The 24,079-nt window shown below is 34.5% G+C and overlaps 4 protein-coding genes across 4 annotated transcripts; all 4 read right to left on the bottom strand.

Moving 5' to 3' along the window:
• Positions 1-465: 465 nt before the first annotated feature.
• On the bottom strand, positions 466-5,679 carry LOC108340743 (ubiquitin-like modifier-activating enzyme atg7). The gene is made up of 14 exons (XM_017578295.2): positions 5,365-5,679; positions 4,944-5,161; positions 4,627-4,818; positions 4,477-4,531; positions 4,270-4,364; positions 3,426-3,615; positions 3,227-3,326; positions 2,946-3,090; positions 2,714-2,872; positions 2,428-2,616; positions 2,065-2,256; positions 1,876-1,991; positions 1,591-1,747; positions 466-796 (listed from the first exon to the last, which is right to left on the bottom strand). Exons 1-14 carry the CDS (start codon positions 5,483-5,485, stop codon positions 629-631), a joined length of 2,097 nt encoding a protein of 698 aa, XP_017433784.1. The 5' UTR covers positions 5,486-5,679; the 3' UTR covers positions 466-628.
• A 1,518-nt stretch (positions 5,680-7,197) lies between these two features.
• On the bottom strand, positions 7,198-8,255 carry LOC108339854 (uncharacterized). Its single transcript, XM_017577072.2, has 3 exons — positions 8,065-8,255; positions 7,930-7,982; positions 7,198-7,580 (listed from the first exon to the last, which is right to left on the bottom strand). Exons 1-3 carry the CDS (start codon positions 8,153-8,155, stop codon positions 7,461-7,463), a joined length of 264 nt encoding a protein of 87 aa, XP_017432561.1. The 5' UTR covers positions 8,156-8,255; the 3' UTR covers positions 7,198-7,460.
• A 1,235-nt stretch (positions 8,256-9,490) lies between these two features.
• On the bottom strand, positions 9,491-11,917 carry LOC108339838 (pentatricopeptide repeat-containing protein At1g34160). The gene has a single exon (XM_017577055.2). The coding sequence runs from the start codon at positions 11,254-11,256 to the stop codon at positions 9,523-9,525; it is 1,734 nt and encodes a 577-aa protein (XP_017432544.1). The 5' UTR covers positions 11,257-11,917; the 3' UTR covers positions 9,491-9,522.
• A 78-nt stretch (positions 11,918-11,995) lies between these two features.
• On the bottom strand, positions 11,996-15,106 carry LOC108339692 (protein RETICULATA-RELATED 4, chloroplastic). The gene is made up of 8 exons (XM_017576878.2): positions 14,505-15,106; positions 13,867-13,935; positions 13,614-13,745; positions 13,430-13,483; positions 13,312-13,356; positions 12,838-12,977; positions 12,573-12,698; positions 11,996-12,476 (listed from the first exon to the last, which is right to left on the bottom strand). The coding sequence occupies exons 1-8, from the start codon at positions 15,021-15,023 to the stop codon at positions 12,428-12,430; spliced, it is 1,134 nt and encodes a 377-aa protein (XP_017432367.1). The 5' UTR covers positions 15,024-15,106; the 3' UTR covers positions 11,996-12,427.
• Between the last annotated feature and the right edge of the window lie 8,973 nt (positions 15,107-24,079).

Here is a 24,079-nt window from a genome sequence, read left to right as displayed (position 1 = left end):
AATCACAAACTACTACGTAAACTGTTGTCAAAAAAAAAATTAAAAGAACATTTTCCTTAGTGGAAATAGCACACTTTGGTCAACTTTGTGAAAAGATGGTATACAGCTATTATTTAGTTTGAAACTTTCGGCGTATTCGATGTTTCGTAAAACTTTGCCTTGAAGAATTGCTTCTAAATGAGCACGACCCAAATCATTAGACGGTTAATTACAAAATCCACCAAAACACAAGCCAGCGTCACTAAAAAGGGAGTATGACCTACCTAATAAGTGTCGCATAAACTTTGATTAATAAAGAAAAAGTAAACCAATAATGAAATAAAAATCTGAAGATGGTGTTTAGCCTCCTTCATTACAGCAAGAAACTGGTGATTAAGATACAGTGATAATGGTGTTGTAAAATAAGATAGTCATAAATGTTGCCTTCTCAGATTTAATTTTTGCACGTATTAAAAAATTACCGACTGGTAAATTCATAATAAACTTGAATTGTTCACATGAATGAATATACAGTTATTACATGAATTCAGTTTTGTACATTTGATAAGTTATGCCAGTATGGTACTAAACCATAGCTAAAAAAATCATATAAATTGCACTAATTAATTTATGTACAACTGACTGATCGTTAAATTTCAACGCAGTCTTCATCCTCCTCGTCTATCTCCGTGTCCCAATCCAAGGTGGTGGCTGATTTCATCAACTCTGTCAGCCCAGTGAGATCCTCTAGGTAAGTAGGATGATTAATTGCTTGAAATATGAACTCCATTCCTTGGTTTCGATATTCTGACACAACCTGAATGGTTGCAATTTAAAAATTCATGGATAGAGAAAATGGTGATGATGATGATGTTTGTTAAAAATAGTGAAAATTATGTATAAGATTAATCTCTCTTGAATACACACATGTACTGTATTTATAATAAAAGAAAATATGATTAAATCTAAAATATAAATATGAAATAACAACAAATTAACTAAAAAAATAAAATAAAATAAAAATAATATATCTAACCATGTTCAACAACCTAGGCCAACAATATACCTCACGAACATCCATTAAACTATGATGCATGCACCTATGCCAGTGAAGGACACACACCACTACTCTACTAGGAAAGATAAATCTAATCAGTTCTCCGCGTAACTTTTCACCCCAAATTCCAGCATATTGATTATTTATTTGAGAGTTTGTCAATTAAATTACACAAAAAATATATTCAATAATTGGAATTAATACTTTTGATAAATACAAACTCAAATCCACCTTCAATTTGTGTAATTCCCTTTTCCAATTCCATATTCCACTTTTTCCTCTGTATACAGAAATATTCTTCCACTTAGCACTGATTGATGTTAATGGTTTTAAGCTAAACCACAAATAAAGCTCGAAGAAATTTGAGAAAACGCCTTGGTCTAAACAATTATTCTTTTAATTTTTAACAATTAAAATTTAGGCAAACTAAGTTAAGCACTAAATCTTGTTAAGCACAGTTTCATGCCCAGACGTTATAGGCAACACATCCAGATCACTACTAATTGCAGAAGAAGCATTATCAAATAACTATACTATTTAGCACCCAGACTTACTGTATGACTACAGGCAGTGCAGCTGGCGGAGGAGTAACCTATAAGGGTCATTTGAGAAAATTGAGAAAGGGAGCCGCGAATCTGATGAGGTAAAATACCAAGAGGTTGCTCAGTAGCTCGATCGACACTGTTATTAATGTCACCTACTGCAAATATCCTGTGAAGGTAAAATTGACATCTCAATTTCATGATGGATAAATAAAGCAACAAATGGGATTTCCTCTTTGGCTCTCTAGTGTGATACTTCAAAATTCCTGTACATAAAATAAATGTTTGACGAATTACCCTTGAGGATGATGCAAAATCCCGATTAGAAGTTCAACTGCAAGGGCTGAAGCAATAGGAGCCAGCCCTGGTCGGGTCACTGTACATTGTTGGTCCAATGTACGGTTGGATGTTGACTGCAGAAAGCCATTATGAATTAGTTATAATGCATTAGTTCAAATATTATACATAATGCAGCACGAAAATTACATCGGTAGGTGCAACAACATCACTGCAGAAATAACAGCCCAATCTATGCTTTCCATTTGCATCATTTACTGGCATATCAACCGATGAAGAATTAATAATTTCAGCATTCAACTTGTGGGCCTGACTTAAAGGACCAGCTCCATGGCGCATAACCAAGAAACTGTCAAACCCTAGTGCAGCAGTAATGGTAATCTGCAAATTGATGAATAAAAAGATACATAAGCATATTAGTTAAGGATACCAAATCAAACAATAGATTGGATAACAATCACAACATATACTTCATCTTGAAATGTGAATCAAGTGCTAAGAAGTCATATAATTAGTTAATCCATCCCCTTAATGAGAATAAACTGATCCAACCTTGTTAGTATTGGCACAGAGAAGTGTTGGCAGCCATCGACTTTCCCTTGTATCGGTTAACAAAAAAACTGAATCGTGAGCCTCAATTAAATCACGCAACCTTTTACAATCATCAAGCACACTATCGTGTTCCTGGCTTTGTATGGGATGTCCAGGCATTGGTATAGCCATAACAATACCTTCTGCTTCCTGAAAATGGACAAAATGCATGTAGTTTATGTGAAAAATACGATGATCAGATCTACCAATTTAGCATCAAGTGAAGTCTTATGGATTAATAATTTACCACTGCTGGAAATATCCGTTTGAGACTTTCAACTGCTGCAGTAGCTTTAAATTCACCACCATTAAGACAGTTATCCAAAGTATAAAGAGACTGCCTCAATGGGTTAGACATAGCCACCCTACCATTGTCAACTAGAGTAATTTTTCGAACACCCCATGCCTGCAAGAAAACGTTTCTTCCATTATCACATATTGAAGGATAAGAATGACAATATGATTTTCTCAACACTCACCATAAGCATGCGTGCGACCTGGCATCCAAGTGTGCCAGCTCCAAGGAGAAGACACTTCATGGAAGATAAGGCATTCAAGTCAAGAGATGGCAAAGCACGCCACCTCATAAGCTTTAAATTCAAATCTGCAGCAGATATGGCCAATCTGAAAAGAGAAATTAAAAACAATAATACAAAACTATAGATTTATTGAGAAAATAAGAAGACATTTTATGAATGGAAAGAAGAAACAAGTAGAAGGGTGGGCAAGAGATATCAGGGAGAGAAATGCGGGCAATAACCTGGTTGGATCCATGGACTGTGCAAGGCTTATACACCTAGAAGCTTTTCTCCCCTTATTAAGTTCCCATCCAACTGCACTGGGCACTGTGTCTTTCCACCCTATAAAGTTACTCCTTCCAAGTTAGAAATAAAATGAAAAAAATACAAAGTCATATCAATAAGCAATAAGTGGTTACACAATACACAATGAAACTTTACCTTGTGGAACCGTTATCAATGCTTCACCAACAAGAGACAACTTCATATCTGCAAAACCACGGTTCTCTCTGTAGCAGAAAAATTGAATTGAGTTGAGATTCCACCTCACAGAAATAAGTGCTAAGAAGTTGCGAAGAGGCCATCCAGGATTCTTTGGGAGATGACATGGATCATAAAATCCAAAAAAGATCTGCCAATAGAATCTGGTAAATTTCATCAAAGGACATCTACTGTTTCACATTCAAAAAGCAATTTTACAAAGATTACATTCAACTGTCTTCATTACCCTTTGGTCCTTCTAGTTGGGCTTGTATGCAATTTTGGTTCCTCAATTTTCATGCTAATGCACTCCCTCTATTTATAAAACTAAGAAAATTTGGTCCCCTAGTCAACTTTATTCTACCTAAAATCTTCATATTCTCATTTTCTACTTAAAATCATTACAAATCAAATCAATTAAATTATCTTATAATCAGACTTATCAACCAAATTAAATTACACCAGAAATATAAAAATAAAACTTATTTTCAAACTATAATCTTTCATCTTACAATATCATATAAGTTTTAACAAGTTCAACCATATTTCTTACTTCCAGACTATTAAAAACATTTCATATAAAAACCTTCATAAGCGCCCCAAATATTTGGATCAATAGTAACAGTATGAGTTTTTAAAATAGAAGAAAATCAACAAGGAGAGCAAACTTTCTTAACTTCAAAAATAATAGACTTGATTAGCTCAAAAACAAAATTGAGGGTCTAAAGTTGCACGATGTCCAAACTAGAAGAACCAAAATTCAATTACACCTTTAATAATCACAATTGGTGTTAAAGTACGAGACCTTGTTACCATTGCCTTGACAAGCTTCCCAGTCCTTCAGAAGCCTAACAGTAGCGCATGAGTGTTGATCTATGGTGACTAAAAAGAATGGGACATCTGCCACATTTTTTTACTATTAGGCAAAGCATACCAAGTTAACAAAGAAACGACAGAACACATTAATTAGGTTACTTCCATGCGCTTTTTGAGAAAATTACGAAATGTATACCTGCTGTTGATTTTGAGCTGCGCCACTCGTTACACGCTGCAGAGAGGGATTCAGCCTAGCATTCCACAAAACAAAGAATGTTGCAATCAACAAAGATAACGTTATAATCCAACAAATGATTTGGGTTGAGAATACTGAAACACAGAGTACCTCGGCTGCGCTGAACCACTGAGAAGCTGGCTTCAGATTAACCACAGTTGCTGGAGGATCAAGCATGAGAGCAGGGAAAGCAAACCAATAGTTGAAAGTCCACTTTTTCAGGTCAGCAAAAGAAATAACAAGGAATCTCGAAAGTACTGAACAGTCCTCCACAGCTTTTCCAGTTAGAATATCGTCCCATATCTAATTTAACACCAGCAAAAGGCAAACTCAAGTGAGATTAAAAAAATTGAGATAAAAAAAATTCAATTCAATTTATCTTCTCTGGCACTGTCGACATGAATAACGGAATTGAATATTATGTCTACCTTTGCTGCTTCTTTCTTCAGCAGGTCCTGCTTATCAAGTGCATGGAAGCTCTCCACAGTATTAGTATTGTAAAGTATCCCCGGAACAGAGCACCTGTTCCGGTTGCCGCGGCTCGGTTCTGGAATTAACGATGCCTCGCTCAACTCAGAAGGTAAAGACTCGGATAAAACAGTTAAATGATTTGATACTTGAGAGTGAGAGCAAGGTGCATAAAAGCCTGCGATCAAGACACAGCATTCTGAGATGAATGAAGCTAATGTATACAACTCATCAAATAAGATTCACGTCACATTGCAGATTTAGAATTTGTAAAAGAAACTGAAAAATACAAAATACGCGCATTCTTTCACAATCTTAGAAGTGGAAACAAAGACAAAAATAGTTATGTTGACATGTAAATATGAAAGTAAAGAGATGAACCGAATATGTGAATTGGAGAATCGTCAATGCCAAGCTTGTTAAGCTTCAAGGAAGACAATCGGTGCCAGAAACCCTCGTCGACGGAGCTCTGCATCGGTGCGAATTGCAGCAAAGGCTCCATTGTTTGTTGTTTCTTCGTGATCGTAGATCTGTCGCTGCTTCGTTGGGTCCCGCTTCAACGATTTTCTAACCGATTTCAATTCTTCAATTTTCAGCAGAACTCGTCTTCGTGGTTCTGTTCATGGGGATTCAATCGCCCTCTTCAGTCAACAACGTAGCTGTTTGTTTTCATCGTCCAACAAAGAAACTTGTTCTACTACACCTGCTAATCGGCCCATATAGGCTCGGTTTTTTTATGGGCCTTCAATTTTATTCTCTCCTTCGGCCCAATACTTTAAGATGTAAGTACCTTAAAATACAAGTTTAATTTCTTATTTAGTGTCTACATTTTTACAAAATTCACTTGCCTCAGTACTTAAAATAATAGTGTAAATTATATTATATTTTCTGAAAATTTCCCAAATTACATTCACACTCTAATATTTATGTTTTTATGGTCATGAATTACAATTCAAACATCATAATTTAATGGTGTGACTTCTTTTTACGTATCACGGTTTCATCAATAAAATTCACGTATTATACTATCTGTATCTATGATTTTTACTATCTAGAAAAAATAAAAATAAAAAATTTACCGTTGTTCCATCTTGAATTGACTCACTCACCTCTCTGGATTTGGTGATTTCTTTAAAAATAAAAAATAAATTTGTATAAAATTTTAACAATGGGATCTGTAACAAAATCTCGGAGATATAACTCGTTTTAAATAATTTATTTAGTTCTTATTTCATTTTAATCCTTGTATACATCTATATTTAATATCCCCAGAACTGAAAACTAGTGAAAATACATAAATGGAGACAGAATAAAGGTGAATTTTAATTAAAGAAACAAAAAACAATTGAAGTTTATACAAATTAAAAATTAAATTAATAATTAAAACTGGAATATGGTTAATGAATAAAAACATGGCCCTTGAATAAATATTCATTAATCACAACTTTTTGCTTAGCTTTCGTTAAACGTTAATAGAATCGAACGTGAAATCGGTAGAATAATCACTAGCTTGAAAGTTATATATTTAATGAAATACATCAAAATTAATGACAATAATTCATATATTTATGTTTTACAATATTTATTTTTATGAACAATATAATTATAAATTTTATTTATTTAGAATTATATAATTCTGTAAAGTTATTTGAATTAAAATATTATTTATATAATTTTTTCATCTGAAGTAAACTCTTGAGTCGAGTTTACGTAAACTTTTGAATTTGATAACCTTGCATACAATTCATAGAATCACCATTATCAACCACCATACTATGTAGGAAGATGAAGGAAAAAAATGTGAAAAGAAGATGGAGAATGGGAAAATGATCAAAAGAACTGTAATTTCAAATTTTGCTAAAATGGCATAAAATACTATTCTCATAAGACGTTTGCTCCAAAATTTAAAACTATACACTTTTCTTAATTTTCAAATTCGTGTAAAAAAAAATTGAACTTTCTTTTACTTTATGGAATACCAAGAGTTTTCAAACATAAATCCCTCTCACCAAAGTAAGCAACCACGAATCTAATCTGTGTTTTTCTAAAATAAATTCAATTAAAAAACTACACAAACGAACCAATCCTCCATGAAACATTCATCCTTCATTTCATTTCATTTCAGAACTTCAGTTTACATTATACTTTTGCAGGCATCAACTTGCATGCATAGCTTCATATATTAGATTATGAAAATGGAAACAATCACATCTGTTGAATTCATAAAAGTTAAACTTCCTCAATTACCACAGACATGAAATTTAATGACCACTACAATTTCCCAAATAACTAATAATCAACAACCACAAAAGAAAGGGAAATTCCCACCAGTAAATACACCCCAAAATACTCCCAGCAAAGTGAAATTATCAAAATTGATTTTACAATTTATAACTAAAAAGGCTCTAAGACAATGCATCATTCATAAGATACATTCAGCTATAACAAGAATCCCTGTTTCACTCATAATTAACAATTTACTTAGCACCACTTGGTTGCTCTAGTGGAGGCTTAATGATGCCTAATTGGCCACCATCCTTCGTTGCTAGAGTCGCTGCTTTGATCTCATTGCATTGATTAATGAATTTGCTAACCTCCTGGTTTAACACAATTTCAACCAAACTTAGTAAAAAAAAAATCAATATTTGAAATATCCATCAACAAATCCCAAAAGATAAACACGTCAAATCTCCATAAAACTATATCAGGGAACAGTATAGAAGGTCCATCCATAAAATTTATCAAATTGTAATATAATCGCTATAATGATCATTGAGAAACATATAGAAGTTATGAAAAGCAATTACAGAAACATAACTTGCTGCTAAACAGTCATTCCCACCCCCAGTACAACAACATACATTCAGAACCATAAAGTCCTCAGAACTATGAACACCACAAAGGAATAAAGTGAGTGGGAATAAAAGATGAGCTAAAGGGACTTACACGATCAGCATCCATCTCCTTTGTGACCTTGGATGGCTTCACGAATCTCTTTCCTGCGAAGAGAAACAGTAAGGGATTATTGCAAAAGATCTTGCACTGGAAGGAAAGAAAAACAAACTTAAAAAAGGGTAAAACCTTTGCGAGTAACAGGGGCTTTCCCATGACGATTGGGAGGAATTGATTTCTTCTTGGCTTTACCCTTGAATAGATTCGCCTTCTGCGTCATTTATCTCAGAGTCTGATTTCTAGGGTTAGGGTTTTAAGTGCAATCGGTTTGGGAATTATGTATGGTTGTGAAGTGACACACCAAGTTGAATAATAGGTATCTTTACAGCTTTATATAGTGGATTAATGAGGAAGATAAAAGGAGGCCCGTGTTTGCTTTAATATTTTACATTTTACATTGAATTTTCAGGAATTAATGTTAGTATACATTTTAAATTGGATTTTTGGGAATCTATACTTTACACTCTAAAATGCTGATACTAATTATTAGTTTATAAAGCTTAAAAATGTTTTCTGATATTTTTTACATAATCATATTTTAATCTAAAAATTATTAAATATAATTATTTTTAATTGGTCGTTTAACAATTTTTGTAATTACTCGTATTAATTTTTTTTCATTATAGTCCATGATGTACCGATAATTTAATTTGGATCACATATTTTATGATATTTTATATATGTTTATCAATAGATTGTTTAATTTACAAATAATAATACTATCATATATTTATTATTTATTATGTTTTTCAAAATTATTGAATACTTGTCAATATGCATACATCACATATTATATTTTATTATTTTTAAAATAAATGTATCGATTTATCATATTTTATTATGTTTGGTGGTTTATATTTTATTTTATTCTAAATTTATTATTAATTATATAAAATTTGGTCAAATGTCCCTATTTGTGACATTACAAACAAATTTTAAGGACAAAACAAATTGTGTTAAAGAGAATAAAATGTATCTAATTCTTCAATGAAAAAAAAAAGTGTAGCCTAAAAAATTCCAGCCAATCTAATACAATAAAAGTGTTTTCTTTTAGGTTTTAATAACTTTATGGGATTTTCTTGACTGTGTTTCTTTTGCTTTGAAAAACATTTTGAAATACATGTATGGAAATATTTAAAAAATAATCGAATTTAACATCAAGCACGGTCTGTAGTATTGATGTTCAAATAATAGAACTAAAAATAACTGTAATTTGACCTCAAAAGTGAGCAACACATCTAGGAATTAGTGTTTTACTTGTCATTTAGCTAAAATACATTTTTCTTCTATTAATTGCAAGTTCAAACTCCTCATATTATGAACAGAAAATGTTGGATCTAATGCTGTCGAAATTTGTTATATATAATTGAATTAGTTTGAATTCAAAATAAAAAATGGTGCAAATTAGATCAAAGTGGGTAATTTTTTCACCAACAATTTCTGTGTATTAACCTTTTATCTTTCTTTTCCTCTCCAGTCACATTACCTATCTTATCCATCTATTCCTAAAATGTTGTGATTAAGTTACTTGTGAGAAATTCACTGTACTAGTAAATACAGAAATACAATAAGCATTCTGATATAATTTTACCAATAATCTCTGCAAGAACATACACCTTCTTTAAATCTGTGAAATCTGGCTCTATCACGCACAATAATCTCCCTTTTATAAACAATTGATATGATTTTTATCACATCATGACAATCCACACATATTCTAAGGTTCTTTATGACCTGAATTGGTGTTCCATCACCTGTACTAATTAAACCATATGCCACTGCCAACTTCTCGCTGTGATAATTAAGCGCATTCTCTTTGTCTTCCTCCCCAATATCATGCAGCACAAGATTAGTCTCTGCTTCATATCTATATGCTTTAATCCTGAACTTGATCTCATCAAGTTTTGCATATATCTCTTTGGAACTCGGATGACTCTGATCAGCATTCACAAACTTGTGGATACTACCATCAATTTCTGTGTAACTAAATCCTGGCACCTTCCTCACATCCCTGATCTTCATGGCCTCCCTCACCCTCCCAACATCATACCATCTCTGTTGCGCTGCATAAACATTCGATAACAACACAAAATCCCCACAATGGTTTGATCCCATCTCCACCAGCTTCCTTGATGCCATCTCAGCCACTTCCACGTTCCCGTGAATCTTACAAGCCCCAAGCAAACTCTGCCAGAGCACCACATCAGGAACCATAGGCATTGAGTTTATGATGTCACACGCCTCTTTTATCCTTCCTGCTCGACCTAACAAATCAACCACACTCCCATAATGCTTAACATTAAGTTTCACTCCATACCCCTTCATCATATCAAACAACCTAACCCCTTCTTCCACCAAGCCAGCATGGTTGCATGCACACAATGCGCCAAGATAAGACACCGCATCAGGATCCACTCCATCCGCAGCCATCTTATCCAAAAGCTCAAGCGCCTGATTGGCATCACCGTTCATCGCAAGCGCCATGATCATAGTGTTCCATGTGACAAGACTCTTCTTGCAGCTCATGCTAACAAACACGGAATAAGCCTTATCAACAAAGCCGCATTTTGCGTACATATCAATAACTGCGTTACAAACAATCACATTAGTGTCTAGCTTCTCGTCCACAACATAGGCATGAATAATCTGCCCATGTTTCAAAGCACCCAATTGTGAACAAGCGGAGAGTGCACCCAGAACAGTTACCTCATTAGGTCGCCACCCCTCTTCCTTCATTCTGTTGAACAAACCTATAGCCTCATTGGGTCGGCTTCCTTGAGCCAACCCAGAGATCATTGCATTCCACGAAGCAATATCTCGCTTTTGCATATTATCAAACACCTTATGGGCAGCATGAAGATCACCGGTTTTGGCGTACACATCCAACAAAGTGGTCAGCAACAATATATCAGCTTCGAACCCAAAACGCAGAAGCTGAGAATGAATCTGGGTGGCTTCGGAAAAGGCCAATGCGCGCGCACAGCCCTTGAGGGCGAAGGAGCACGTCAAAGCGTCCACCTTTTGGGGACTGCGTGACATGGCGCGGTACCATGACAGGGCCTGCATCGGTTCTGGGCTTTGGGCCAGGCCTCGGAGAACGGCGTTCCAGTCGTTGGTGGAAGGGGTCTGGATTCGCCGGAAAATTTGGCCTGCGAAGGAGAGGTCGCCGGCGGGGGAGATGGAGCAGAGCTCGAGGAGCTTTGACCGGGAAGGGTGGAATTGGAATTTTCCGGTTGTTATGAGATGCGCTTGGAGCTGCTTCATGCTAATCAGAGACCTGCATTTCTGCAACAATGAATCCAATTGATACTGGGCGGTCATGCTATCGAACGAATCACATCTAAATTCAAAATCTTAAGCAAGTATATTACTTTTGAGTTATATTATTTATGTTTTATAAATACGCTAATGAAAATATGAGCTCTTATCACAGGCGTTAGTTATTTAACATTCGGTCAAAATTCTAACATTGATACTAGTTTTTTAATGAAAGTAGGAGCTAATACTGACCATTGGAGCATTTTATTCATGATAATCAATACATTTCTTTATGATTTTGTCAAATTATATTGCCTTGTTTCTAAACATGATTCAAATAAAATACCGTGAGTTTTTACTTGCGGCAAATGTAGTTTGGAAATTAAATCATACAACTCATTATATTTTTTGTTGTTTTACGTAATTTCTTAAGCTTGATTTCAGTTTCACTGTCACATAGAACGATTAAAACTCGATCATAGTTTTAAACATTTTTCTTGTTGCAGAAATTAAAAGGAGATCATATATTCCTTATCTTCTAGCTCTTACTGTTTCGTGACAATGCACAAGTATATGAAAATTTGAGTGAAGTATATGCATGTAAAGAATAAACTTGAGTTTACTTTTATATAATTCCGTGTATATTATTTTTGTGTGCTGGCATGTACGTATACCACGGGCTTCTTCCGAGGTAAACAATGAGTGAACAAACTTTAGCAACGATTGAAGTGAACCAACTCTTAACTCTTTTTTTCACTTTAATGCTCAAATGGCAACAAATAAGAAAAATGGTATGGAATGGTTAAGCAACCAATATAACAGAAGCAAATTGATGACCAATGTGAAAAGAAATAAAGTTACACAGCAGTTTATTAGAGAACTACCAATTTGAATTTGATTCCTTTCCATTCAACTTTAGATGCAAAACAAACACGCGAGAACAATAGAGGAATTGCCCCCACAAATGTGTAGTAAAGATTTGACTCAATTTCATCTCATGGTGCAGCTTTCTGCTTGCTACGAGAGATGGATCTTGTAAACGATGATAATTGGAGACTCGTGGTGCTTGCTGACCTCCGTCATTGCTCAATGTACAATATTGCTTTAAGGAGGAATATAAAAAATACAACATACCAACTTTACTTGCAACAATCAATCAACAGGGAAGATTTTAACCAAATCTTGTAACTGAGAGCCACTATGCCAATATCTTGTGACTGAAGAACTGTTATGCCTAATCCCGACTCCTCTGGACTCCAACCCAGCGAGCATAATCCACCCACCTGTAAGATACATGCATGTCAAAAATTATAAGAAGTGGAAAATAGCGAATTTAGTTAAATGTACAAAGACATATCAAGATAAAGTGACAATCTTACAATAATGAGCCCAAGAAAGTGTTTCCAGTTCTAACAACAAAGCAAATTGCGCTCAGCACAAGCTTGTGCTGGTGCAACAAAGGTTCTAGAATTCGTTGTTCAATAACTCCAGCTAGTAATTGGTACCTGGAAGAAGACAAAGATTTCCTTTTAGATTCTGTTTCATGCATGCAAGGGATAATTCATTACTATTAGGGTGTGATCCCTCACTCAATCCAAGAGAATAATTTCATCATAGAAGTTATTAGTTTATTTTTTTCAATACCTTAGGTTGCTAGATACTGACATGTAAACCCCATAGGTAACACTTGTCGATATTACCGGCAAATCCTCCGCCTCAGCGGCAAAAGATTTGTCAACCAATTTTCTTGCATTGATCAGTGTATTTGTTATACCTGTACCAATCTGAAAAAGCAATGCAATTACTCATTCGTACAATACGAGTGAGTAATTGTCACACCAAATAATCAATCTTTTCATTAAATTAAAAATAAAAAGAGGCCACCAAAGGTATTGCATTTACCCTACTTTATACTTGTGAACATTTTAAATCCCCGCAAAATATTATCAACAATTGGAAGATGGTAACAAGAGCAATAAAAAACAGCAAAAACGGCGTTTGTAATGTAGGCCAAGAATAAGTCTGGTGGCCGAATGATTTTAAAAGAGAATTCACCAATCATCTTAAACTAGAAGAAGCTGAAACATGTATTTGAAAGCATCTGAGAAGTTAAATTACCAGTGATGCACCAGTCCCAACAGCAAATAGCTTTGCACCGTTACGCTGCATAAGAAATGTTGTTAAAAATCGTCACTGACAAAATACCCGCTTGAATTTCCTAGGATCCAACACGTACCACTATAGCACCTATTCTCTGGATGAGTGTATATGAGGTTCCGGCCAAAGCCACCTGTTGAGTGTTTACGAAAAATTAAACCCAATCACTCAGCGAGTGTAGTTTAAAAATACAATATTTATCACAAGACCAAAAATAATAAAATAAACAGAAGCAGATGAAGAGTAGTTTGGAAAGTGTTAACCTGAAAAGCGTTTTCAGGGCAGCCATAGAAAACTTTAGTAAGAATTCCAGCACTAACAGCAAGTGGTGGTCGAAGAGAAACTGTGGGAGCAGGAAGCCACACAAGCATAAAATCCGCTACAATGGCCATTATCTGTTCATAATTAAACGATATAATGATTAATGCCTTATTTGCACTGCATAGAAAACTCAGTTTTACAGAACATAAATGTAATGTACTAAGCAGGTTCAAGGAATGGAAGGGACACGCCTACCACATCGGCACAAACAAAATCAAGCTCCTTACTAAAATTTTCTTTGCGCTTCTCCAACTCCGCAGCAGTCTGAAAAGCAAAAGTGATCATTATTACAACCAGTGAACCAGATTACATGCATCACAGATGCTTCACTGAAATAGTCAAATACATAAAAATGGTGTGAATAACAAAGAAATCAAAGCTCCCTACTCTGTCAAGTTCTATTGATTTGTTGGATATCAGGTCCACTGGTCCAGAACATAATGCATAGCATCAGAAACTCTAGTTGTTAACTGCTACTGTTTTACTATGCCATCTATGTTTAGTTTAGTAGATTGAGAGTGGCAATAATAGTTTAGATGGGTGATAATATATCATTAGAATATTCGAGAATAAAAGATCCAATTATATATATATTTTAGAATAGTTCACCATAAACATAAAAACATATTTTTGAATAACTTATCTCGACTCCCAAGAAAAGTGTAAAAAATGATAACTGTTCATCGAAGTAAAAAAAGAATTAGAAACCTGCAGGGAACGCTCTATCTAGTACAGAGCACATTATACCATGTGGTAATTTTGGTTCATTACATCCCATATCTAATGCATGCATGATAATATAGCTCAAGAAAGGTGAAATTGGGAAAAGGAACCTTCGTAAAGATGCCAACACCGCATTCCATGGCAACCTTGGCAAGGAACAAATCATCCGCTAGCAACCTCTCCTTAAAACCTCCGAAATTCAACAACCACCGGAACACCGCCGATTTTTCCAGCTCGAAAAACCTCTTCAGAATCGACCCCGGAACTCGCCCCGCCTCAACCGCTGCCGCTAAATCCGCCGGCAATTTCTCCAGCGGCCGCCCTGCCTCCGCGAGAACCAGGAGCGCCTCCTCTCTGTTTCGATCCCTGTCTTCCGATTCCCCGTCGCCTCCTCCTCCTCCCCCTCCACCTCCACCTCCACCTCCTCCATGCCCTCCTCCGGTCCCTCCGCCGTGGGCCGCTGCAATAATGGAGGGTGCGGGAGATCGAAGAGATGTGAATTGGGGAGCATAGGCATAAGAGTTTGCGGGACGGAATGAGAGAGTGAAGGAAGGTAGCGGCAGTGAATAACGGTTTTGTAGAGAGAAGGAGCGCCCAGCGGAGAAGTTGGAGAAGGAAGCCACAGCCATTGCAGTTGCAGTTGGAGGGTGTGTGTGTGTGTGTGACAGAGAGAGAGTGACCGTTAAAGGTAGGAGTTTGGTGGTGGAGTGGAAAAGGGAGGTACATGACATGGACTTCTTTGTCAGACAGACACTCATCATACGCTAGTGGTCGTTGCCGTATACACCACGCGCTATCCTCTGTCCTCAAATTTCCCGTAAAATTGGAATAACTACCATTACTTAATATCAATAAAAATCATACACAAATCAAATCATTATTTATTTACAGTTTAAAATAACTACAATTACTTAAAAGTAGTTTCCAATTTAAATAATGATAATGATACTCCGAAAATATTTTTTGATAACATTTTAACATCGTGTTATTTTGTTATTGGTTCAAAATTACTTCATAACTAATAATAATAATTATAAACACCAACATCAACCATTACATAATGATACCTAGATGGTGTAAAAATGTTGTCAAAAAAATATTCGTTATCCTTAAATAATAGTCATATAGAGTCCAAAATACACTGAATTAGTGGAGACTTAGAATAAAATGGCAAATCAAAAACTAAATTAACTTATGTAATTTTTCTTTTATCTAATCAACCTAATATTGAACTCACATGTTAGTAGAAAAAGCAAAAGAAAACACTTACTTTTAAAGTGCACTTTGATATGATGATAATGGTATTACATTAATTAAATATTACTGATGAGTGCATATTTATGCCCACGTTTATGCTTTAAAATTAATTTTTTGATGAAATTCATGTGCTTGAATGATTGATTTAAAGAAGATTTGTGATGATTGAAATTTTTGGGTTTGAGAACAAAAAGAGACTTAAAAAGTGATTTTTAGTTGCATAAATTATTCTTGGATGTTCTAATATTTATTTGTGCAGCTGAAATTGAAACTTTATTGGTCCAAATTGCAAATTAAGGCCAAAATAAGATTTTATTTGAAATCCTAATTGGGTGAGAAAGAGGGTTGCCACGTGGCAAGCTCTCATTGGTCGCACCCTTCCTCAGTCAAAGATGGTAAAAGTTGGTCAAACAGGGGTTTTGGTGCAATTTTGGAGAATTCTGAAGGGGCTAAAGTGCAAATAGAGGAAATTTCAGGGTATTTGTGTAATTTTGGAAAGTCAGAAAATCTAAAAGATAAAATTCAGTTGTTGAATTTAATTTGGGAATATCAACAGAAAATATCTTCCAAATAATTTTATCATTATCTAAATCTTTTAGTTATTTGGAAGATATAGGATATAAGATAATTGAGTTAATATCTATCAAATATTCTTTAAAACTGATTTAATCTAATGAATATTTGAAAGATATAATATATCAACAGAAAATATCTTATCAACAAACTATTCAGAGTCCAAGCCCAATCAAGCCTATATAAAGAGACCCAAGGGAAGCAGAAAGAGGGACTTCCCTTAATTCATTCATTCTCTCATATTCCTCTCACTTTTCTTTCATCTTGTATTCAATTCCATTCATGGAGAGCTAAACATCTAGGACTATTCTGCTGTAATTCCATTATGGATTCTGAGGCTACGTTCAATTAATGCAATTGTTTATTTTGATTATTGATTTAAGTTGTTCTCTCTCTATGTCTTTCATCTCTCTATCGTGTTAAAAGTAAAGATTTTTGCATCATAATGTGTTTGAATCTACATGCATATTGATTATATGAGTTCTAGGGTTTTTAGGTTTAACTGAGAATCTACTTTGATTTAATTTAGGAACTTTCATATGATTAAATGGTTTTTACTATCAATTGAGAATGTATTTTGATTGGTAGTAATAATTTCAATTATAATCAATTGAGAATTTACTTTAATTGATTAACTTTTAACTTGGTTAGGAGATTTAAGAATAGACATGATTAAACACAATAGGATTTGATTGAGAATGTACTTTGGTTGAATTTATTGTGAATAATCTAGAAAGGTTTTGCATTTGATTGAGAATTTACTTTGGTTAAATGTATGATCGCCCTCAAATTAATTAAGAATGTACTTTAATTAATTTGAAACTTAAATAATAATGAATTGAACAATTGTATGTGAATAACCGATTATCAGTGGAATTAGTCTATTTCATTATAATCGTTTTTAAGTTTCTTATTTGTTCTTTAAACATTCTCCAAACATCACTTTTATCCATAAGCATTGCACAACATTCGTAAGAGTTAGATATTCAAAAGTAATTCCGTGTTTGTTGGGAGACGACTTAGGATTACTTTAGCCCTATCTACCTTCTTGAATACTACTTGACAATACTGAAGTTGCCTTGAAAAGTAATATTAATTTGATAGCTTCAATGACAGCCTATCAATTACACACTTAGATGTTAAAACAAGTAAAAAAAACTTACAATTAGTTTACAGAAAATGAAGAAGCGCGTGAGAGATAAATGGTTAGAAAAACAATAACGAAAGAAAGCAAAAAATAATAAAAATGGATTAAATAAACCTTTTAGCTCATGAATCTTCAAACAAAAAAGGCAAAGCGTTCCATTACCATCTATAATTTTTTTACAGTATCTCATATTATTATTTTATCATTTATTTGTCTTTTTCTTTATTAGCTAGTCTTCACTATTTCAAATGATCGGTCAACTACACTACAAACGATCAATTACTATAAATCATAAAATAGTTGAGTTTGTATCATCACTTAACATACTGAATAATTAACTAAATCATTTAGATAATAAATTGTTGAGTCTATCTTATCATATATTATACTAAATGATCAATCAAACAATTTAGACGATGTTATTAAACTTAAATAGTTACTTACACACAATCACTCATAAACCAAACTAGGATGATGTTATTGAACTTACACTATTACTTAACACATAGTCATTCATAATCCAGACTAGTTCGTCTAAATAGTATTAAAATAGATTGATTAACCCAAAATTAAAGAATAATATTTACATTTAGATGGTAATTAGATGAACCTTAATTAAAAATTTAACACAAAATCTATAAATAGAAATTTCAAATAAAAATGTAAATAACACATTAATAACAACATTCATTGTTATTTATTTAAATTAATCTGACTTTCATATCAAAATATATTTTATAAATACCGTTAAAATGATTTGAACACATGAAAGACTTTTTACCAAACAATTGTTAGACTTTAAACAACACAACAAATATCGAATAATTCACATTAATCTATTGTAAGTGAGGCCCAAATCTTAAGTCACGAAGAAAGGCCCAAAAGCCTTTTAAACCAAAACCCAAATGCTGAAAAAGTCACGGAGATAAAATATCTCTTCCATAAGCACCCAGTCTTCGTCAACCTTGATGGTGAATAGAGAGAGGAACATAACAGAGCTTTAGGTTCGTAGCAGAGAGAGAAGCTATGGAAGGCACACCAGAAGACCTCCGTTGCAGATACAGTAAGAGAAAAGATAGATCGGAATAAGAGAAAAGGTAAGAAAAGCTTCAACTTTAATATCTATGAAAATGGTAAAAATTACAGTACTGTGTTATGTGTGTTCTATATATATCTATTGAGGGGAAAACCTAACCTTTTAAAGGTTAGGAAAGGGGAACGAGAAAGACACTAAAAAACTAACTACCCTAACAGAAAACTAACTTCAATAGCCTCCCCTTAAGCTGGATTGTGTATGTTTACCAATCCAAGCTTGGGAACGATAAACTGAAAACGCACACGGTGAGGAAGTTTCGTGAATATGTCAGCAAGTTGTTCGTTGGAGCGAATAGGTAGGAGATGAAGGAGATTCGCTTGAATATTCTCTCGAACAACGTGACAGTCGAGTTCGATGTGCTTAGTCCTTTCATGATAGCTTTGATTGTGAGCAATATGTCTGGCAGACTTATTGTCACAGTAGAGAGCAGCAGTCGTAGTGGTCTCAACATTGAGATCTTGTAGGATGTAAGAGATCCATTGGATTTCGCATACGGTAGCAGCCAGTGCTCGATACTCTGCTTCAGTGGACGACCTGGAAACAATACTTTGTTTTTTTGTTTTCCATGATATAAGAGAGGATCCAAGGAAGACACAAAAGCCAGTGGTAGATCTTCTAGTATTAGGACAAGTGGCCCAGTCCGAGTCACTGAAAGCTTTGATCTGGATATGAGAGTCAGCAGCAAAGAAGAGGCATTGTGAAGGGCCGGATTTAATGTATCTAAGCATGTGCTGCAAAGCCCGATAGTGGTAATCAGTAGGTGAATTAACAAATTGACTAAGAAGATTAACAGAAAAGCATAGATCATGTATAGTATTAGTAAGGTAAAGAAGCTTCCCTATTAGCCTGCGATAGGAATTTGGATTGGTCAAGTGATTTTCAGTTTTGTATAGGGAACTTGTGTCACTTAAAAAAGGAGTTGTGCAAGGTTTAGATCCCAGCATCCCTGTTTCTTCAAGAATGTCCAAAGCATATTTCCTTTGGCATAGGTGTATTCCTTTCTTAGATCTAGCAACTTCAAAGCCCAGAAAATACTTTAGTTCTCCTGGGTTTTTGATCCGGAAAGCATTATGGAGAAGAGCTTTAATGTGGTCAATTTCTTTAATAGAATTTCCTGCTAAAATAATATCATCTACATATACAAGCAGGGCTGTAAAATTTGTGGAAGTTTTCTTAATAAAAAGGGAATGATCAGATTTAGATTGAGTGTAATTAACAGAAACTAGAAAAGAAGACAACTTGTCAAACCATTGTCTACTAGCTTGTTTGAGCCCATATAGAGACTTTGTTAACCTGCAAACTTGTCCTTTCTCCTGAATATCCAACCCTGGTGGTAGTTCCATGTACACCTCCTCATTTAAGTCTCCATGTAGGAAGGCGTTATCTACATCAAGTTGATGTAGATGCCAATTCTTTGCAGCCGCAATGGCCAGAATCATTCTGACAATGGTTAACTTAGCAACAGGTGAAAAGGTGTCTAGAAAATCTATACCTTCTTGCTGAGTATATCCTTTGGCTACTAAGCGAGCTTTGTATCTCTCTATGCTGCCATCAGCCTTATGCTTTATCTTGTAAACCCACCTGCAGCCAATGGAGTTTTTTCTAGGAGGGAGTTGAGTTAAGTTCCAAGTTCCATTATCCTGCAAAGCTTTGAGTTCTTTTTGCATAGCTGTAACCCATTCATGATTTTCCTTGGCCTCATTATAGGATTTTGGCTCTTTAGCGGAAGAAACAACTAAAGTGTACTTTAGGTGTTTTTCAGACAAAGAATCATAACACAAAACATTGGAAATGGGATAGGGGGTTTTGTAATTATTCTTAACATGTAGAGAATCAGATAAGGAGTGATTAACCTGATGGATGTAATCATTGAGATATCCGGGGACCCTTTTTGTTCTAGTGGGTCTTCTAGCACTGTCACTAGCATGATCATTACCAGTATTGCTGCTAGTGTTTTCTGTGTGATCAGGTTCCTGCTCAGTGTTTATATTCTCAAGAAAATTTTGAGTCTCATTACAGTTAGGACCATACCAGAAGTCATTCGGAAAAACAGTTTCTATCTCCTTTTCAGCACAATTATTAGCATTATTCTGTTGAGTTTTATAGGGAAAAATATTCTCATAGAAAATAACATTCCTGCTTAGGAAGATCTCTCTAGTATTCACATCAAGTATAACATATCCTTTAACCCCATTTTTATATCCTAAGAAAACACCTTTCCTAGCTCTAGAATCAAGCTTGTGTCTATTATGTTCTAAAGTGGAGGCAAAACAAAGACATCCAAAAGTTTTTAAGTTCAAATAAGTGAGAGGATTGTTATATATCATGTCATAAGGAGTTTTACCATTAAGAACAGAAGTAGGAAGCCTATTTATCAAATATATAGCATGAGAAACAACATAACACCAATAAGCAGTAGGGATACCAGATTGGAAGAGCAGACTACGAGTTTTATTCAATATATCTTGATGCTTACGTTCAACAATAGAATTCTGTTGGGGTGTCTCCACACAACTTTTTTGATGTTCAATACCATATGAATTATACATGCTAATGCAATTAAATTCAGGGCCATTATCAGATCTAAGAGTTTTAACAGTTTTTCCAAACTAGTTTTTGATTTTTAGGATAAAATTCTGTAAAAGCTCTCTAGTTTGTCCTTTATTGTGCATTAAAAAAAAATCCAAGTGTGTCTACTATAGTCATCTACTATGGTAAGAAAGTATTTATGCCCATGGATAGAAGATATAGAAATGGGTCCCCATATATCACAATGTATTAGATCAAAACAGTTAGCAGAAACAGTGGTGCTCTGGGAAAAAGGCAGTTTATGTTGTTTAGCATAATGACAAATATCACAAACAATCTTAGATGGCATTTGAACATAGGGAAAACTTTTACATATTTGTTCTATGATTTTGTGACCTGGATGTCCTAATCTATAGTGCCATAGGTCATCACTAACATGTTTACAAGAAAGAACAGTCTTAGGTACATAGTGCTGGGTAAAAACAGGAAATGACTGAAGATAGTAAAGGCCTTTGAAAACGTTAGCATGCCCAATCATCTTCAAGGTAGAGTTGTCCTGAATCTGGCAGGTCTTAGAAGAAAATGTTAGAATACAATTTAAGTCCCTTGTTAGAGTTTGTACAGATATAAGGTTAAAAGAAAATTCAGGAATGTAGAGAACATTGAAAATGATAAGATTTTCAGAGAATTGGACAGTTCCAGCGTGTTGGGCTGTAACCATAGAATTATTAGGAAGTTTGACTGTTATGGGTTTAATTTTCTAAAAAGTAACAAAATATTTTCTTTCATGGGTCACATGATCAGTAGCCCTAGTGTCAATGATCCAGGAAAAATTACCTTGGTTGTCTTCAGGGATGTTTCTCTGAACCTGACTAATGTTGTGAGTATTTTGGGTTTGGGTACCCTCTATGATTTTTAATAATTTTTGCACCTGTTCAGGAGTAAAACCCTGCATAGAATTACTATGAGTCTCCTGTTGAGTATTTTGAGTCTGGGTAGAGGTAGAATCTTCTTTGCAAGCATTAGCATAACTCCATTCATTTTGGCCTCCCCTATCCTGACTGTTTTGGTGATCATTCTTCTTGTACCATGGTGGAAAACCATGTTTAGAGTAACATTCATCAATCGTGTGATTCATCTTCTGGCAATGGGAACATTTCTTCCCATAGTTGGGATTTCTCCCTCTTCCTCTTCCTTGACCCCTTGAGTTAGTGCCACGGCCTTGACCTCTCCAGTTGGTCTTGTCAGATGTGCTGGCTAAAATTTTGAAAGAATCATTTTGGCCTCCCCTGTCCTGATGTTGTCTTTCTTGCTGTATAAGGAGAGAAAAAACCTTGTTGATGTTCGGAAGTGGCTTCATTAGAAGGATTTGAGTCCGAACAGTTTGATAGGTGTCATTGAGTCCTTTTAGGAAGCAAATAACGTGTTCAGCCTCTCTGTATTTTAGAGAGATTTTAGACAGATCACAAGTGCATGGGTTCTGGCAGGTACAACAGGGTATAGGCCTGAGAGATTCTAATTCTTCCCAAAGAATTTTTAAGTCAGTGAAATATTGATTGATATTTCTTTCTCCTTGCTTAATAGAATGCATATCTTGTAATAAATCTGAAATCTTGAAACAGTCTCCCTTAGAAAACCTGTCTTTGAGTTCTTCCCAAAGATCTTGGGCAGTGTCAACATAAAGGACGCTTTCTGCAATCTGGGTTGAAAGGGTCTTGATGATCCAAGATAGAACCATTGTATCACATCTTTCTCATGCTTCAAATAATTTGTCATTTCTGGCAGGCTTTTGGATACTGCCATCAATGAATTTAATTTTGTTTTTGGAGAGTATAGCTCGTTTCAAATTTCTGCTCCATGATGAGTAATTGGATTCAGTAAGGACCTGGGAAATAAGGGTAATGCCTGGATTTTCACCAAGATGAAGATAATAGGGGCTGGAGGGATTAGTGGTGGGATCTGGGTTGTTTTCCATCGTGTCAAGAACAGGTCAAGATGCCAAGAACAACTCAAGAAACAGGTTGCACTTCTGATACCATATTGTAAGTGAGGCCCAAATCTTAAGTCACGAAGAAAGGCCCAAAAGCCTTTTAAACTAAAACCCAAATGCTGAAAAAGCCACTGAGATAAAATATCTCTTCCAGAAGCACCCAGTCTTCGTCAACCTTGATGGTGAATAGAGAGAGGAACATAGCAGAACTTTAGGTTCGTAGCAGAGAGAGAAGCTATGGAAGGCACACCAGAAGACTTCCGTTGCAGATACAGTAAGAGAAAAGATAGATCAGAATAAGAGAAAAGGTAAGAAAAGCTTCAACTTTAATATCTATGAAAACGGTAAAAATTACAGTACTGTGTTCTGTGTGTTCTATATATATCTATTGAGGGAAAAACCTAACCTTTTAAAAGTTAGGAAAGGAGAACGGAAAAGACACTAAAAAACTAACTACCCTAACAGAAAACTAACTTCAATATAATCATATCCTCAAAATAATTTTATTTAGAAAGTAAATGTCAAATGATGGTAATATTGAATGTAAAGAAACATTTCTCCAAAATAAATTAAAAAAAATTGTCTTTTTTCATCCATTTTCTATCTGTATATAAAACTATCCAAATTTTAATATTCATTGCCAAATACATAAAACAAAGACACCTATACTTCATCCGTTGATTTTGATCTATCCGGCGAGTGGTGAGACTGAAAAAACTATAGCTATCTTTCTATTTCATCTGGTACTTATTTTTTCTAAGATACACAGCTTTTCAACTGTAATCCATGTTTTTCACTGGAACATTTTAATATGAAAAAAGTCATTATTTCATAGGAAACTTTTTTTTTAGTTTCCCAACTACTAACTGAGAAAATATAGACACGATTTTTTAGAATAATGGATCACAAAATCTAAAGTATAATCCTCAAAAAAAAAAAGGAAAAGTTTTTTAATACATCACATTTTGAGTAATGAAGTTAAAATTAAAGTAAAAATACTAATATATAATCATATAATAATAATAAAATAATAATAGAAAAATCTTAATTTGTTAACCATATATTTTTTGTAAAAATATTATGTTAACTTTAG

The sequence above is a fragment of the Vigna angularis genome, chromosome 5, assembly GCF_016808095.1.
Source record: "Vigna angularis cultivar LongXiaoDou No.4 chromosome 5, ASM1680809v1, whole genome shotgun sequence".
Lineage (NCBI taxonomy): Eukaryota > Viridiplantae > Streptophyta > Magnoliopsida > Fabales > Fabaceae > Vigna > Vigna angularis.
Note: the sequence above shows the minus strand (reverse complement) of the source record. Positions and strands in the feature narration are given on the sequence as shown.

What these genes read in the sequence shown, in the direction of transcription:
- LOC108340743 (XM_017578295.2), bottom strand. Translation starts at nt 5,485, where the DNA reads ATGGAGCCTTTGCTGCAATTCGCACCGATGCAGAGCTCCGTCGACGAG. An exon ending in AGTGGTTCAGCGCAGCCGAG is followed by an intron (nt 4,532 to 4,626) that starts GTACTCTGTGTT and finishes GTGGAATGCTAG; the next exon opens with GCTGAATCCCTCTCTGCAGC. An exon ending in AACGGATATTTCCAGCAGTG is followed by an intron (nt 2,617 to 2,713) that starts GTAAATTATTAA and finishes GTCCATTTTCAG; the next exon opens with GAAGCAGAAGGTATTGTTAT.
- LOC108339838 (XM_017577055.2), bottom strand. Translation starts at nt 11,256, where the DNA reads ATGACCGCCCAGTATCAATTGGATTCATTGTTGCAGAAATGCAGGTCT.
- LOC108339692 (XM_017576878.2), bottom strand. Translation starts at nt 15,023, where the DNA reads ATGGCTGTGGCTTCCTTCTCCAACTTCTCCGCTGGGCGCTCCTTCTCT. An exon ending in GTGTTGGCATCTTTACGAAG is followed by an intron (nt 13,936 to 14,504) that starts GTTCCTTTTCCC and finishes TTTGCTTTTCAG; the next exon opens with ACTGCTGCGGAGTTGGAGAA. An exon ending in ACTTTCTTGGGCTCATTATT is followed by an intron (nt 12,477 to 12,572) that starts GTAAGATTGTCA and finishes TGTATCTTACAG; the next exon opens with GTGGGTGGATTATGCTCGCT.
- LOC108339854 (XM_017577072.2), bottom strand. Translation starts at nt 8,155, where the DNA reads ATGACGCAGAAGGCGAATCTATTCAAGGGTAAAGCCAAGAAGAAATCA. An exon ending in AGCCCCTGTTACTCGCAAAG is followed by an intron (nt 7,983 to 8,064) that starts GTTTTACCCTTT and finishes TTCTCTTCGCAG; the next exon opens with GAAAGAGATTCGTGAAGCCA. An exon ending in AGGAGATGGATGCTGATCGT is followed by an intron (nt 7,581 to 7,929) that starts GTAAGTCCCTTT and finishes GTGTTAAACCAG; the next exon opens with GAGGTTAGCAAATTCATTAA.